We start from the raw sequence: 18,085 nt of genomic DNA on the forward strand, positions 1-18,085 counted from the left end.
ACGGAGCCTGTCCACACGGAGTTCACCAGAAGTCATTTTGAGTCACTATTCCTTCTCTGTGCCACTCCTCAACTTAGGAAGCCCTGATAACCACATGCACGGATTGCTGATTTCTGACTACTTATTCATGCAATAGTTTTTCCACCTTCAATCCCTCCACCTTCCAACCAAACCTCTTCTACCACTTCCACACTCGCCTTCTTAAACTGCAACACCTGTTCAAAGCTTTGTAGTGCCTTCCCGTGTTCGAGACCCCTGTGCTCTGTAGATGTGGCTCCGTGCCAAACCTCCTCTACCTTTCCTGGTAGGTACTGGGCTTTCCTACTAAAATGCCCTTCCTTCTCTTCCCAGATACTCAAGTCTCACCTGCCCTTCCATGTTCAGATCAAATGCCACCTCCTCCTGCAGATGTCTGAGTCCAGCTAGAGACAACCCCTCCCTCAGCACTGATGTCTCCCCAGGGTCTAGCTTGGATCACAGCTTTCGGCACCTGTCACCTTGACAGTGTCTGTTTCATTCGCCTCGACCTCCCAGTGCCTCGCATGCAGCCTTGCATACAGAAGGCTCCTGGTGGAGAGAGACGGATTTATGACCCAGGGAGCCTAAAAAGACCTTGAGGCAGATTTGTTTCTGGGAATGGAATCTCACGCTCACTTTTCAGGGTGGCTGGTGATGTCCTGGCTCAAGGACACAGAGTCCCCAGTCCTAGGTAATTTCTGCACATTTTGCTCCTTGGCAGCCTTCTTGCTTTGGTCTCCAAGCCTCGTGCTCCCCAGGCCCTGCCTCCTCCTGCCTCACTGACAATCAAGGCATTGGCCGAAGTCCCCCAGCGTCCTCTGTGGCCAGAGACAATCCTGTCCCCACCTTTTCCTTTCCCCTTAGTGGCAAAGCAAAGAAGAGCAATCAGAAACCACTGAGAGCTCAGGTAGAAAATGCCAGAATCACAACCCTACGAGGAGACATGCTCTGTTTTATCCCCAAGGTTGGCAGCACCGGATCAGCAGTCCTGGCCCCCACTGCACCCACAGTCTGAGGAGGGCGAAGTGGTCAAGATACAAGTGTGCGTGAGTGGCCACAGGAGCAGCCGGGGGGTCTGCTGCACGCGAACCGGAGAAGAGCGCATCCAGGCATGAGCAAGAGCATGTGTGAAGGCCAAAGGCAAGGGAAGGTGGTCTGTGCAATGAACAGAAATAAATTCCAAATGGATCAAGCACACAGTGTGGGACAACGGGAGAGACTTTCAAGAGCCAAACCATGCAGGACTCTATGAGCCACACAAACAAATCTAGATAGACTCCAAAGCACTGCAAGCCTTGGGATGACTCTAGTGAGTATTCCCAAACAAGATCTGTGTTTTGAAAAGATCAAGCTGTAAACTGGGTAGAGAGTGGGCAAGCAAGAGCAAGTCCATGCAATAACAGTCACATTGCTACTCCAGCATTTTGGACGTGCTTCGATTGCCACACTCCTCACCCTACATTATGGTTATCTGTTTGTTCACATTTCCATCTCCTCTGATAACATGTGAGTTCCCCAGGGAGAGGAAACATGCCGAACAGACCTTTGGAACTCACCTAGTTGACTGGTACAAAATAGAAAGTCAACTGGTGCTGGAATAATACTTTATCACTATATCGTGGTTTATAAATGATTTCACATCCAGTATGTCATTAACCTTCATTAAGAATGTCGAGGAGACATTCTTAATCTCCATTTTACAGATGCAGGAGCTCAGTGGTTAGCTCAAAGCACCCAGCCGGGCACTCACACCTGCAAGTCTAACGCTGTCCTTACAATCATCCCCATCCCTGAGGGAGGCCCAACTCACCACTCTGTGGAGGACAGGCCCAATGGAAAGCTGCTGAGGTCTTCCAGTTGGACAGGAAGAAGCTTCTAGAAAAGGCAGGGCTCTCTGTTACCCCACATCCATCCTGCCTCCTAACTCAAGGCACAGCTCAACACAGGGACACTGATCTGAGACTCCCAGTGTTTTCAGACAGCCAAGCCAAACCCAAACAGGGCCTTGCAGGCTGAAGACAGAGCAAAACCTGCCCCCGAGTGTCTGGGGGAGGGTGTACCTCCTCTGCCTCAGGTTCATGAATTATCTTCATGTGATACAACCCCTCTCCAAAGATATGTAAAAAGAGATGCGGCCAAAAAGATGATGCAACTGGGGGAGAGCTGGTGCTGAACTTGAGGCATCCTGAATCTCACGTGAATATGGATAAGCTGAAAGGAGCCCTTTCCGCTGCTCCATGGGAGGTCAGGAGGAGCCTCTGAATCAGCAGAGAGCCTGGGGCCGGGGCTACCCAGGTACCCGCCACTCTGTATGCCTATCTGACGAACAAGGGGCCTCTTTCCCCTCATTCAAATCAGCCTCAGCCTGGCTGCCGCTGTCTGCCTAGGAAGGGGGCTGAGGATGGGTGGTGGTGGCAGAAGGTAGGAAAGGAGAGTGTTAGGGAAACCACTCCTGCCCACTTGTCCAGATCTCAGTGTGGCTGTGCCCTGTAAGAAACCCAGTAACAGAGCTGCTATTTCTCCTTACAGAAGGTGAGGCCAGAAGCCCAGGAGGGGTGAGATGGCAGAGGGTGCAGACCTAGAAAAGGACAACTTCTGGTCTTTGGAGGTTTGTCAAAGTCTGTGGTCCTTTCAGCTTTTCTATTTCTGTTCGCTCTCCACCGCATGTCCAGATCTCCTCCCCTCCCCTCCCCTCCCCTCACACTTCCACTTCCCCACTCCATCCTCTTCTCTGAGGATGCACCCTCCAACCGCTCTGGCTCTGGCCAAACACCAGTGCCCAATCAATCCCTCCTGTGCCTCCAACCCCCAGCCAACATTTTGGTGACCAGAGGGCACAGCACAGAACCTCTTCTAGTGGCTTCAAGCTGCAAGGCCCAGCCTTTGGAACATCTGTCACGGGTCAGGTGTCATTGCACACAAGCATGCAGGACTCTGGTTGGGCTGGGAAGCATGTGGGGAGATGCCGGGACCCCGGACACCACAAGCCAAGCAGAGTCCTGCAGACTATTGGCTGAGACTGACAAGGACCCCGGTCCGGCCTCTAGGGCGCCTTTCACCCGGGCAGAGCCCTTCTCAAGAAGGCGAGAGAGACAGGGCAGCGGCACTGGATGGGCAGTTTTGCCCAAATATTGGGTTGGCCAAAAAGTTCATTTGTGTTTTTCCATAAGAGGTTTCTAATAGCACTTAGTTGTCTTTAACTTCATTTGAAACAATTTTGTTAGATTGTATTGTGACAGCTGTCATATCAGCATGCATGTTAAAAAGCTTATGAAAAGTGGTTTTTGTGTAGCCATTTTAATATTGAAGAGAGAAGAAAATATGCAACATTTTTGGCATATTATGCCTTATTATTTCAAGAAAGGTAAAAATGCAACTGAAAATCTGTGCAGTGTATGGAGAAGGTGCTGTGGCTGAATGAATGTGTCAAAAGTGATCTGTGAAGTTTTGTGCTGGAAATTTCTCGCTGGATGATGCTCCAAGGTCGAGTAGACCGGCTGAAGTTGATAGCGATCAAATAGAGACATTAATTGAGAACAATCAATGTTATACCACATGGGAGATAGCCAACATACTCAGAATATCCAAATCAATAAAGTTATTGGTGAAAATGAAAAATGTGTCTTTTATTTTATGAAAAAACCTAATGGACTTTTTGGCCAAACCAATACTATGAAGTACTTGTCCTGCATGGTCCTTCGTGCGGACCAAGAGAGCCTGGAAGCTCCAGAGGCTGGGTAACAGCAGAGGCAACTCAGGAGATGTCAGAAGGGAGAACACAGCCTCGCCAAGTACCCTGGCCCAGAGCCGTCAGCTAATGAACAAACCCAGTGGCCATGCACTGTGCTAAACTCAAACATTTCTGTGTCAGCCTCGGAGCCCCTCCTGCTCCCAAGAGAACAGAAAATCAATTCAAGACCAGACATGCCCAAGTGAACAGGCCCATCGCAGCAGGAGGTGTAACCGCTGGTGACCTGGGCACTCTGACCCGCTGTGGAAGGAGGCACGGCCATGGGAAATTCTCACTCCCTCTCTCGTCCTCTCTGTGAGGATCAAGAATGAAGCAGAGCCACAGGTGTGGCTGAAGCTGCCTGGTGCAGGCCTTCACAGTGAAGTTCCTGAAAAGGAAATTGGGGAGCTGGCAGTGAAGGGTTAAGAAGGCCTCTTGCTCAAGGGCAGGGCAGAGGTTTCAACATCAGAATTCACTTCTCTTTCTTAGACTGACCCGGTGAGAACAGGTTCTGGGTGATGGATATTATTTTAATAATGGTCACATCTGCAGAGGCCCTTTTCATTTATACGCAGGACTTTCACCCATATTTGCCCATTTGGATGTCACAGAAAGAGATGCGATGAGCTCACAGGTGCCAGGTGCTGGGCATGAAACAGGTGCTTCACACGTTAGCTCCCTCTCTCCCAGCACAACGCCCAAGTCAAGTAGGCAGGAAGGATACTATCAACGTTTTACAGCAGAGGAAATGGAGACCCAGGACTCAGAAAAAGTCACATGGTCTGTACGGGGCAGCCCTCTAATTTGGGGCTCCCCCTCACACACTCTGTTCTCTCTCACATGGTGGGAAGAAATTGAAGCCCCGGACAAAGAGAGCTTGGTTCAAATCCAAGATCTGCCATTTATTAAATAGCTGTGTGACTTTGGACAAGTCACATAACATCTTTAAAGGAGTTTTGCTTTCTTCACTCGTAAGATGAGGATAATACTACTTTCACCTCTAACAGCTTCTGGGAGAATTTTAATGATGTTCCAAGAACAAAGTCGGCACCAAGTTACCTCCCCACCCTGCCACCCAAACAGTCACATGGGAGGCCGTCTCGCCCCCTCACCTAACTGACAGAAACACATGTCCCTAACTCCTCCTACCTAAACACGGACAGAAATGCACTGGTTTCCAAGTGTTATTGACCCATTTTGTAGATGAGAAAACTAAAGGTAGGCAGAGCTATGCCTAAAACTATAGCAAATGAAAGATTCTGGCAAAAGTTGCGATGTTTTATTAATTTTTAAAAACAATGAATATTAAGTTATAGTAAGAACAGGAATACACATTTATTTTTAAAGGATATCCAAATAACACATAAATGCATAAAAGTGAAAAGTATGAGTTCTCCCCCCAGTCTTCCCAGGGACAGACAACCCTGCTAATTGCTACATGTCCTATGTCGGTTTTCCTACATACACATACACAAACACTTACACATACAGAACCTGGTTTATTTCATTTTTCAAGAATGGAATCAGATCATAAACACTTTCTCTTTTGAAACCTTAACTCTACCTTCCTACTTCCTCTGGGAACTGCTTCTGACAGCCATACTTAGACGCCCCGGGGCCCGCCTGCCGCCGTGACGGGGCACAGGCGATGCACATGCCCGCGTCTGACTCTGGCTGTCACTCTGCAGGAGCCATGGTCGTTCCGTCCACAACGTGGGTGTGTTCATGACTCTGACCAATAAAGGGCTCTCTGCTTCACACAGCATTTTCACGTGGTGGCCCTTCAACCACCCTGTCCAGAGAAGTAGGACAGGTGTCATCACTGGGAACACCCCAAGGAGAAGCCAGGGGCCAGAGAGGTTCTCCAGCTGGCCAAGATGACTCACTGGTCAGCAAGAGAAGCGGAGTGGACATGGGTTCTCCAATACCTGGTCCTGTGCTCCTTCCTCTGGGCCTTTCTTGCTCAGGCAAGGGAGAACCCAGGCCAGGGGTTCCTGGAGCAGAGATATGGAAATACTGGTGGCATTAATGCCACAGCCCTGTCCATTGCCAGCTTTCCTGCCTTGCAAAAGAATGCCACCGCAATTTGAGTTTTAGGAAGCCTTGTTCGCCTCACACCAGCTACAAGCTGCCCGATCCGTTCATTTTCCCTCTCACACAACCCGGGGAAGGAAGTACAGAAGCCACAGCAAGTCCAAACATCCTGGCCCAATGAGACTCTCTGCTGTGGTGTGTGCCACTTAACCCCCCACCCCCGACCTGTCCCTCTGCAGGTGTCCAGCCCCTTTTCCTGCCTGCCTGTGGCTACTTGGACTGTGGGTGGTGGCCGAAGGAACCTAAGTTTCTGTCTAGCTCTGAGCCAGCTGGTCACAGGGAGGGAGCTGGCCACAACGGGAGGCGTTCGGCCCTGCGGTTTCGTACAGGAGCCAGCTACTCCCAGCTCACCACTGCCCTCCCTCAGGCAGCCCAGGCCTGACAGTGGTTCTTTACCCTCGAAGGTCGTCCTTCCTCACAGATCCAGTGTCCGCTCAGCTTGCTTGGCCTGTCCACGGCCTCTCCATGCCTGCTCCTTCTGTCTCCCAAAGGCTGAGTCCACACTCACCTCCTCCAAAGCGCATGCCATGATGCGCCCCACCCAGCAGCGGCTGCTCCCCTCCTCGGCATCCCCTCGGTCACTGGTGTCACTACGTGGGAATTAATTTGTCCTGGTGGACACGTCGCTGAGTAAGAGTCTTTTCCGGGCACGGAAGCAACACATACATGGTCTGTGCTTGCAGCTAGACCCTGAATGCCATGTGGGCAGGGGCCATGACTTCTAGGCCCTCTGTGTCCCCCCAGACCCTTCAGCGTTGCTTCTTGGCTGAACTGGGTGGCTGTTCTGCTGGGCGGGAAGGCCCCTGGTGACGCCTAGCCCAGGAGTTCAGAAGGGTTTGCTGGCTCAGATAAGGCTGGAGGCTCCTCTTCCCTGAATAGCCCAGCCCTTCTCCAGTACCAGCCCCTCACTTTGGGGCCAACAGCCTCTCTCTGAGGAACAGGGTGTTCCAGGCGGTCTCTAGCCCCCCTCCCTCCCACAACATCTGTATCTCAAGGCGGGGGCCCTGAGAGACACAGAGCCCTTAGAGGACTCTCAGTCTGCTAGGGCCTCCCAGAGACTGCTGCACATCTGAATGTCACCGAGGAAATGTGCAATGACAAACTCCACCTTAGAGGCTCCCCAGTGAAAGATGTGTGTGCGAACAGCACCAAAGCAAAAGGGCCCCTCCACAAGTTCAAACAATGTGACGGGCGGCTCCCGACCCCGTTTCTTCTTCAAGGTCCAACGGCTTCTCCCTTCTTTAATTTATGCTCCTGAACTGTTAGCTCTGTTTCACTATTAAGCACCAGCAATTTCTTGTACAACATTTTTTACTCTGAAAAAAACAGGAGGAATAATGGGATTCCTATCCTTGATGCAGAAACTGAGGTTCCAGGAACCAAGATATAACGGTTAGTTTACCAGGCCGGGCTGGGCACGCCAACCGCCCTGATCCAATCTGCACACTGGCAGGCTGGGCACCATTGGCCCCATATCACAAGTGGAACCTGTGGCCACAAAGTCAAGTGAAAGTCCCCATGCACCCAGCAACCAGGGCAGCTCTAGCTAAGACTCCAAACTCATCGCTCCTCATCCAGACTGCTCTTGCCAGGAGGACCATGGAAGGCCTTGAGGTCATGCCTAAGGTCCCCCTAGTGACCTTAGCATCCAGTAATAATAGGTGTTTCCTGGCTGGTGAGAGAGACCACGCTGCTGCCCAGGACAACACCAAAGCCGTCACACTGAACTAGCTGAAAGTAAAGGAGGCACCCGGTTCCAAGGGGAACGAACAGCCCTGGAATGCGGCAGGGCAGGAACAGCAGGCCTCACTCCAGCCTCATGGCTGGGGCAGAGGGCCGCCTCCAGACTCGCAGTCCCCATCGTCCTAGGTACCAAGAGGGAAGGGAGGATCCGAAGAGTAGACAGTTTTGCTTTCACTTGAGACAGCCAGACCCTAATGTCACGAGCTGCAAACCGCACTGCAGGGTGGGAGCAGGCCTGGCTAGAAATCAAAAGACCTCAGGCCTCCTCCAGCTCAGTCTCCCTCTCCAGCCCTGGGCCAGCCACCTCCAACTCCGTTTTCCCACTAGTAAACAGCAGGAATAAACACCACCCTCTCGCCCTCACCTATGACTCAGGAGTTCCATGGTACTGATTCCTCAGAGCACAGGCTTTCCAGAAGCTCATGGGGGTCAAGGCAGAACTGGACCCAGGATTGCTGCCCCCGCTCAGGGCCCTGGCCACCTAAGCCGTTGTCTGGAAAGCTTCCCACCATGCCTCTTGCGGCGCCTACAGGCGTATTCTGGGGGAACCACTGAGGTGCTGCCCGGCATTCGTACACTTCTGTCTGCTCTCTAAGTGTTTCTCTATCCATTCTCTAATTTGATAAGTGGGCAGATAGTAAGGCAGGACTCATTTGCCCCATCTGACACGTCAGTAAACTGAGGAACAGAGAGCTTGAAGCGAACAACACTGCTCAAGCTTAGAGGGATCCTTTGGAGGTAATGGATTCCAGCATCCTGGTCTGACAGAAGAGGACACGGAGGCCCGAGGACCCCAGAAACCCAGTGCTGTAAAAGCAGAGTGCTGCTGTCCACACTTCTGAGCCATGAAGTTCACTGTCTGGCAGAGCACTGTCCAACAGGATAAATGCAAGCCACGTGTGCAATTTTAAATTTTCTAGTAGCCACATTGTTTTAAAAAACAGGTGAAATTAATTTTAATAACATTTAACCCAACATATCCAAAACATTATTCCTATGTATAATCAGTATTTTAAAATTTATTAGTGAACTATTTTATATACCTTTTTGTCATGCAAAGTCTTCAAAAAATCCTGTGTGTATTTTATATTTAACAGCACACCTCAAACCAGACTGCCAACATTTCAAGTGCTCCACAGCCACCCATGGATGCTGGCTACAGTTCTGGACAGTACAGCTCGCTATCACTCCGGCCACCTTATCATCACGGGAGCCTTGGGGATGGTTTCTACTGGGAGACCACTATGATACACTGCTTTGCAGGTCTGAAGCCCTGCAGCCAGCAGTCCTGGTTCTGCAGGCTAGTGAGAGCTACCCACTAGTGTCACAGTGACCTGTGTCCCCATCCCAGTCCTGCTGCTCTCTGGCCCTCAAGATCATGTCAGTTCCACTTTCTGAAGCTCACCTGCCCCACATGTCAGATGCAGGAGGAAATATCTACATCCAAGCTTGCTGTAAGGACTCGACTAAATAAAGCATGTGAAAATATTTTGTGAATGGAACGGAATTCTGCAAAGGTGAGGTGGTGTCTTCATTACAGCAATGGCCTGGTTCTCCTACTCTACTCACCCCACCCACCAGGGGGGTCCCGGAAGGCACCAGGGAACATCAGAGAAATGAATCAGATTGAATAAAGGCTGAAAGCAAACCCCATGAGCCAACCAAACAAGGAAATCAGCTGCTTACAGCGTATCTAGGCAGAGGCTGGAAAAGAATGCTAGGAGTGGGCATTATGGAAAGTAGTAGGCAGTCCTCCTGCCAGTTAAGCAGTGCCCTCCCTGGGGATCCTCTTTTAAACGCAAACGAGGATGGGGGAGGTAAACAAATGGAAAGGGTAAAGGGAGAAATGTGAAAACCAGGAAAAATCCTACCATTTAACTGTAAATGACTCTACTGGGCCAGCTTCCCTTCCAAGCAGAGGGAGCTGGTCAACGCCCAGCAGCTGAGTGGCAGAGGGGTGGGAGGTAAAGAGCTGGGGTTGCAGACGTTGGGGAGGAAGGAGAGATGGGAGTCAGGGCCCCAGAGGGTCCTGCACCAGCTCTGCCCCTCCCTCAGCTCTGACTCTTCTTAGATGTTTTCCTGAAGACAAAATGAGACAATGGATTTCTGAGTCAGGGGACCTGGGAGCCTTCCTGTCACTACCACTTATGAGCTGTTAGTCACGTTGACAAGTCATTTCACCAAGTGGGAGCCTCAGTTTCCTCATTTCTAAATGGAGACAATGCCTTCCACAAGGTGGATAAAAGCAGGGCTCTCCCAGCAATTCCGCTTCTACACATACACCCAAGAAAACGAGAGCGTGTGTCCACACAGAAAAACGGTGTTCACAAAGGTTCACAGCAGCCTTATTCACAACAGACCCAAAGCGGAAACAACACAAATGCCCATCAGCTGACAAATGCATAAGCTAAATGTGGTATACTGATACAACTGAGTATTATTCAGCAATAAAAAAGAATGATGCAGTCATACATGCTACAGCACGGAAAAACCCTGAAAACATACATAGTGAAAGGAACTAGATACAAAGGCCACGTGTTGTATGATTCCATTTACATGAAATGTCCAGAAGGCGCAAGTCCGTTTTTAAAAGGTGGGGGAGTTGAGTAGACTAGGAGATGCCAGGGGCTGGATGGAGGGAGGAATGGGGAGCAAATGCTTGACGGGTATGGGTTTCTTTTGGGGTGATGAAAAAGTTCTGGAACTAGATGGTGGTGATGGTTGCACCATCTTGTAAATGTACTAAAAACCACTAAATTGTACACTTTACAATGGCCACTTTTATGGTGTATGAATTATATCTCAACTGGAAAATAAAAGCAGGGATTCTGTCATCAGACTTGGGTCTGAACGCTGGCTGGTTTTTCTGTGTTCCCGTGAGTCCTCATCCACAAGTAGAGGTCACAACAGCGCCCACCTCACAGGGGCACTGTGGGGATGTGATGCCTTCAGCATAAACCTCACAGTAAATGTGGCAAGTATTTCATGTTGGCTTCAATTAGTGTTATTACTACTAATGATTAAATAAGGCCCACGACAGGGAAAAAAACAGGCCCCTAGCAGGCATTCAGCGTGCCCTTTCATCTGAGGTGCCCTCCACGTCCCAGCGTCTGCAAGCTTGTACTCAAGCTTGGAACCAGACGAACACGATCTGGCATTTTCTGCCTCATGCAGAAACAGACTTCTCCCTGGGCTTCTGTTTGCAAAGGGCTGAGCTGCAGACTTCACATTTCGGTTTCCTCTGCTGCAGGGGTATGGCCACCCTCTCCTTTTATGGAGGACAGTCTGGGAGGCTGCCGGCTTGAGTGTTCTCTAACAGAGCTGGGCACACAGAAGGGACTGATAAACCAGCCAGCCCTGCCCGGGTTGGATCCACCCAGGAAGAAAGAGGGCGTGTGGGCAAAAGCACACGTTTGTTTTAATTCCCAGAAAAATTTAACAGATTCATGCCAGATCACAAGGGTCACAGAGTCCTCACAAGCCTTTCCCCGGATCTAGTCTGCCTCCTGGGTGCCCTGTGAACATTGCAGCAGCAGCAGCTGTCAGCGGGGCTGCCCACAGTGAGACCTGTCAACTTCATTCAGCAATACTTTGCAGCAAGGGCTCTGCTTAATAAGGTAAGCTAAGAAATGGCTAATTTTAAATTAAGCTTGAATGCTATAATGTGAATGGAAATAACTGAGAAGAAGCAGAGTCTTCAAAAATTATCAAACATCTTTAAAGGTGTGACTGTCCCAAGGGTTGGTGTGGAATAACAGGGACCTGTACAAAGTTTTGACGGGGATGTGACCACAGAGGATGGCCACCTGGAAAAATCTTCCAAGTGGGAAGATGCACACACTCCTCTACCTAGCAGTTTCAACCCTATACAAACAGCCTAGGGCCTGAAGCAACATGCGGGTGTACTGAAGATGTGCAAGAAACCGTAGTTTGAAAAATTAAAATCCCACCCTGGCCAGGTAGCTCAGTTGGTTGGAGCTTCATCCCAATTTGCCAAGGTTGCAGGTGTGATCCCCAGTCAGGGCACACACGAGAATCAACCAGTGAGTGCAAAAATAGGTGGAACTACAAATCAATGTCTCTCTCTCTCCCTGTCCTTCCCCCCTTCCTCTCTCTCCAAAAATCAATCAATAAATTAATTAATTAAAAAATTAAACGGAAACGGCCATCAGAAGAAACCCAAAAGGCCATCAGAAGAACAGATAGAGTAATCATGGTATATTCACGCAATACAAGAGCATACAGCACTGAAATCGATGAACTAGAGCTATCTGGATCAACATGGGAAAATCCCCAATATACACAGTTGAGTCAACAAAAGCGAGCTGCAGAAGGATACATCAGTATAGCACAGTTTACAAAAGGTTAAAATCCTATAAAGTAACACTACATACCACTTGTAGATTCATGATATGTAATAAAGTATAAAATCATTCATGGAAATGACAAATACCAAATTCAGGACAGAGGTCACCTCTAGACAGAGGCAGAAATGGGATTGAAGATGGGCACAGAGGGGCTTCAGCCGTACCTGTCATGTAACCATGGTGTCCTCAGTTCTCGAATAAGGAGCAGGTACACAGGTGTTTGTTATGTTAACCCCGATATTTTTATGCACCTCAACTCTTCCAAAATAAAAAAATTAACTCATGTGTATACATATTAATATATATTCCAAAGTAAATGATTAAAAGCAACAAAGGTGAGTCTTGCTGGAGGAAAGAAACAGAGGGAGCAAGAACCGCCCTCTGGATGCCATTCCAGATTTTCTTAAGACCTTGAGAGAGTCACTTATCTGCTTTGGAACTCCAGTCCGTTTCTAAACGGGGAAGAGAATTTCTGCCTTCTGTCTGCAGTGAGTGGGAGGGTGGCCCTGGGACGCACGGCTGCTGCTTCAGGTCCTGACACACGGATGTTCACACACACACACACACACACACACACACACACACGCGTGCGCGCCCATATGCACGCTCTGATAAGACACCCATGAAGTGTTTCCAGATGCTCAAACCATTAAAAAGAGAGAAAGAAAAACCACATTTTGGTAACTATCCACTTGACTCTCCCTTACAAAGTTTCTAAGCATCTTCTTTTATACATCTAGAGCCTGGCTTTAAGCAATTTCTAAGCTAGTGATTTCCCACCCAAGATCTAACCACTGGCCCCTATCTACCCTCCCGGCATTCTATGCTTTGCACTTATCATCACAAGACAGCAAATAATTGATATTCCATGAGAATAGTGACCATTTCTACCAGGTTCATAGTTGTCCCCTGACTTCCACCTAGCACAGTACTCTGCACTTAATAAAGGACTTAAACATCTTCTGAAGAAACCACTGAATTCCCATGATCAAATTTGATTGCAAAGGTCCTCAAATCAACAAGCAGGTGCCAGCGGGGCATTGCCGATGGCTTCCTGGACATGGAGTTGTATGGCTGCCTCTTCGTCCAGTCCCTCCCCTGGGGCCTCCACGGCACCCTCAGAGCTGACTCCAGCAGCTAATTCTATCAGGCAGAAGTCCCTGACTGCAGACCCACATGCAGATGGTACTACTTGTGCCAAATCAGTCTTTTCAGGAGAAAGCGGCCCATGCCTTCTCAGCAAACAGCAGGAGCGTGGGTGGACAGCGCAGCATGGCCAGATGTGACAGTCCCTCAGACCTTCCTACTTTCTCAGTTTATTCCCTCACGACAGTCCCAAATTATCAAACCGAATGAAATGTTAGGGCTTTTCTTGGGGGAGAACTCCTAGGAACATCTAAGTTACAGAGGACAGGGATTATTATAAAATGAATGTTCATGAAGACGTGAGGGCTTCTTTCTGAATATTTGTATAATATCATACAAAAAAGTGCACAAAGCCCTGACTGGTGTGGCTCAGTGGGTTGAGCACTGGCCTGTAGACCATGTAGGTCATGGGTTCAATTTCCCATCAGGGTACATGCATCTGGTGGGTCAGCCCCATTGGGGGCATGAGAGCCAACCCATCAAAAGGTGCATGAGACCTTTTTCATAATTTTCTAACACTCAACTCTCTCACCCCTGAGCAATAAAGGGCTTTTTCAATGCTTGTTTTTGCAGCTGGGACACAGGCCTTTGAGAAAATAGACCTTAGGTAGCCCTTTAACTGCTAAGCATCCTTGGCCAAGCACTCTGAAGACTCCTGGGTTCTGGCTTTTGGGACTAATCACACTAGCAAAGGGGACTGCTTATGGCCAGGGGAATCCCACCCAGAGAAAATCCACTGGCGTTTGCTCACAATTCTGACAACCCTGGAGAAAAGAAAATCTAGTCTTTCTTTAGAGGCCAAGTTGCTGACCTTGATGGATTCACCTTCGTTTCCTAAACAAACAGAGGACTATGCAATACTTCACCCTCCTGCAGGCTCCTAATGGCTAAACCAAGTGGAAGAAGCTGGTGAGAAGAGAGGCACATTAAAAGTTACTTGCAGGTCAAAGGACCCAGTCTCTGGCTGAGGAATTAGCAGATGTCTGGGATTCTGATGAATGGAATCTTTTACAAGCACACATTGTGTCTCCTATTCCTCCTTAAAGCACTAGAAGAGTGAAAGGAAAATATGTTTTGTGCTTAGTTCAGTCTACTGTCAGAACACCCTTTCCACAGGACTCCATTAATCAATATTATGCAGACAGTCTATAAAACGGGGCTCCATGCCAGGAAGCCAGACATTTGGCTTGTTTCAAGCCAGGATAGATTTATGAAGGTGAATTACTGACATGTCTCATAGGCAATGAGTAGAGAAATAATACCCTTTTCATGATCACTTTTGTGTCCTGAGCAATCTCCTGGCATCATCCCCATCTTCCCTCCTCCTACCCCTAGGCCAGAGGGTGAGAATATGGGTAAGGGTTAGTAGGGGATGCCAGAGCTGTCTCTGGAGCCCTGGAGGCTACCTAGGGCTGAAGGGCTGAATCATCATGGCTGCCCACACTGGCAGATTTGTCGGGGGGACTGTCTTACTAGGTCCCTGTCAGGTGGTAGGTAGGACCCAGCTCCCACAGGAAGAGCAGGGCTTGGAGTCGTGCACCCCCCGCCCCAGCTTTCCCCCACAGTCTGTGGTGGGTAGGAGGGGCTGGTCTCTAATAAGTTCTGAGCCCCAAGAAAGCAGATGCAGTTCCCCCAGCATCTGCACAGGTGGGAGTGGGGAAAACTGACTAGGCCCTTGGAACAAGTGCCTGCCATGTGCTCAGGAGGCCCGGGCAGCTTCTCAGGGACCACACCCAGGTATGGCAGTGCCACAAAGCCCATAATGCAAGCCAAGGTTATCAACTCCCTGGCAAGAATCCATACTCCCTCCAGAGAAAGCAGCCTAAGAAGTCGTGTGCAAGAAGGCCATGTTGCTTTTAAGAATCTCCTTGACCAGATGTTATCTGGTAGAACTTTGACCTCAGGCCCTCCTCCAGAAAGGTGCTGAGGCCAGAGGAGGGCATGGAGGGAATGTCAGAATCCCAATCTCAGAGGGGGAGGGTTTGAAGATCAATTGATTCAGAAGTCACATACTCAGGTGTGTACAGGATCCTGGGGGACAGAATGTTGAGTCAGGCCATCGTGGGGAGTGGAGGGTTCTGGGGCTACACTAGATAGACAATGTGTCCTTGATAAAACAGGTCTCACTAAGTGCATTCCAAACCTCAATCCAGCTCAGCCCTGGAGGCCACACAGGTCCACACAGGTGGTGGTGGGTGTGGATGCTGCTGGTTTACAAGATCATCTGAGTTCCCACCCCAGGGATCTCCTGTGCTGAGCTACAGAGGGCAGCACGTGCAGGCAGAGGTCAGTGAGATCCTCCAGGCATTAATTCTCATTGTGAAACAGGAAGAATGTCACTAACAACTCATGAAAGGCACATGTTGGCACGCACAGCTCCTTACTACCCGACTCCGATCCCCACTCAGCACTAGATCCCAGATCCAAGCAGCATCTCCAGGGCCTTTGTCTCAGCACCTCCCCTTCAGCTCATTTCCAGGAGAGGCTGGTCAAGTTCCCAGTGAAGAGGCGGAGACCTGGGTCGCACCCTGGCTCTGCCTCTAATTCACTGTGTGACCTTGATGAGGTCACCCCCATCAGGCCTGTTTCCTATTGTGCCAGAGGAAGAGGTTCTCTTAGGTGGATAGGAAGAGACTGAACGTTCTACAGCTTGAGGAGCAGAAAATCCAGGCCTGTTGCTCCTGCCTCTCACCTGTAGGTAGCACTCCCTGGTTTGAACTTTAAAGTGAGGCTAATTTTGCTTGTCTACCCCAGCTTTCCCCAGCAACAATGTCACTTGTTCAGGTGTGAGTGGGTCAGTAGGGTGTGTGCTAGGCCTGATGCTGATAAAATGGACCTTCCCCTACAGCCCAAGGCTGTTTCTTTAAAGCGCCTGTTTCTTGCTGGCAAAGCTGGCATAGAGGAGGGATATACATCTTTAAGACCTGCCAGCAGGCAGTATTTTATGTTAGATGTCAAAGGTAGCAACACCTGGAAGATGCAACCACGTGCAAGTACACAAATGTCATGGCATACACGTTAAAGCCTCCATCCAACTCAAAAAGACCAGTCTCTGAACTGGAAATTACAGCTTTAAGAGGGCGGTCACGTAGAGGAGTAAAAAATTCCATTCAGACATGCCGCTCCAGTCCTGAGGCCTATGAGCAAAGTTTCCGGTTGCTTCAGAGCCCCTCCGCATTCCGGGAAGCCAGGCTGGCCACTCCGTCCTCAGACTAAGGATCAGCAGCAACAGCTGGGAGAGCAGGCGTGATAGCTTCTCCTGAGCACCCCATGCCCTCCGCCGGAACCCAAAATACGGGATGTCTGGCCTCGAGCCAGCACCAGGCCTGCTGCGCGCTCACCTCCCCAGCATCTCTGTGATCACTCCTCCGCCCACGAGGCTCAGACCCTTCCAAACAGGCTACCTCCCCTCATAGCCCGTGGCCCCATCTGACATCCACAATCCGTTTCAAGGACACTGCAGCAAGCAGCCCAGTCTCAGGGGTTTCCCCCTGCCACCGAACACACACACACACACAAACGGAGACAATCCCTGGGAGAATCAAAGGGCGAAGCCTTTCCCCACCGACTACAGTCCAACCAGTGCGGGCCTGGAGAAGGCCGGCGCGGGAGGATGGAGGGTACGGCGGAAAGCGGATGCCGGAATGTAACGCCGCGGCCAGAGCTCTGGGCCGACGCGCGGGCGGGGCTCACCTTTTTGACTTGGTCATCCTTCAGCTCTGTGAAGTAATAGGCCAGGAGCTGAGCGGCAATCATGCTGGCGATCGGGGGCGCGGGGAGGCAGGCTTGGGGCCAGCGTCTGTCCTCCGCAGCCTAGGCGAGCAGTGGTACCTCCGGTGGCTTTTCGGCGACTCCTCCTCCAACTCCCGGGCTCCTCCCCCAAGGCTCAGGGCGCGGCGGCAGCAGCTCGCGCGCTCCTACTCCGCGCTCCCGTCTCCGGGGAGGTTGACAGCCGCCAGCAGTCCCACCTCCTTGGTGCCTATTGGCTGCCACTCGCCTCTGCAGCGCCAGGCTATGGCTTCTGGGCCTAGGCGGAGGTGGGCTGGCGGGGGAAGCCTCAGCAGCCACTCCCTCCGGCTCCGGAAAGGGGATGGGCGACGCTGTGAAATCCCCCCCTCCCCGGCACGGCATCACCTCTCACGTCTCCCACGTAGAAAGCCCGCGCAGGAGCGGAAGACACTCTGGGGCTCATACAGTCACGCGTGGTGGCAGTGTGGCCGGCAGGATCCCGTGGAGAAGGGCAGGGCGTGGGAAAGGCGCCGTCTGGCTCTGCACTGGCGAGCTGCTGGAGGGGGCTTGCTTCGAGATGAGGCAACCCAGTGGGGCCGTCCCGTTTCTCGAAAATAGGGCTCGCCCCAGGAGCTCTGTGTCTGGGGAGACGCCGGGAAAGGGCTGGTAGAAGTAGGCGTGGAAAGCGAACAGGGCCTGTGCCTGCGGAAGCAGGATCAGGAGGCTTTGCCGTCCTGGCGCTCAGTCTCGCACCAGCCGGCCTTCGTGGGCCCACTGGGCCAAGCGCTAGCCCCACCACGGTTCCCACGCACAGAGCATAATGCGGTCCCACCCTGCCCGCGGGTCCTAAGACACCTCTGACCAGCGCCGCCTAAGCTCCTGCTAGTGGGTTTGTACTGCTAAAAGGAGAACTACTTGCCACACTCCCCCTCCACAGAGTCACCGGTTGCATCCCTGAGGGTACAGGCCTGCTGGGCGGCACTTGGGTCGCAGGTCTCGGCCTATTCCCATCCTCCAGGCCTCCACTTCCTCTTGGGCACCCAGGCTCACTGGGCTCAGGGGGCCAGTGACCCTTCCTAGGTGCCATCTTTTTTGCTTTCTCAGAGGAAGTTAGCTAGTCTCAGATGGGGGAGGGGAGATGCTGAATCAGGTGTTTATGCTGTTACTAGGACTGATAGCAATCTTCAGATTCTTAGATTGTTTCTGTGTTCAGGACAACACCAGGATCGTTGCTACCTTAGGAGTGGACATGTAATAA

The 18,085-nt window shown here is 50.8% G+C and overlaps 1 protein-coding gene across 1 annotated transcript in view; it reads right to left on the reverse strand.

The window, feature by feature from the left end:
• HK1 (hexokinase 1) overlaps positions 1-17,452 on the reverse strand; it is a 61,514-nt gene extending 44,062 nt beyond the window's left edge. The window contains exon 1 of the mRNA XM_045842025.1: positions 16,792-17,452. Coding sequence (XP_045697981.1) covers positions 16,792-16,854 — 63 coding nt within the window. The 5' untranslated portion in view covers positions 16,855-17,452. The remainder of the gene's footprint in view (positions 1-16,791) is intronic.
• Between the last annotated feature and the right edge of the window lie 633 nt (positions 17,453-18,085).

The sequence above is a fragment of the Phyllostomus hastatus genome, unplaced genomic scaffold, assembly GCF_019186645.2.
Source record: "Phyllostomus hastatus isolate PE091 unplaced genomic scaffold, TTU_PhHast_1.1 phas_contig_38, whole genome shotgun sequence".
NCBI lineage: Eukaryota > Metazoa > Chordata > Mammalia > Chiroptera > Phyllostomidae > Phyllostomus > Phyllostomus hastatus.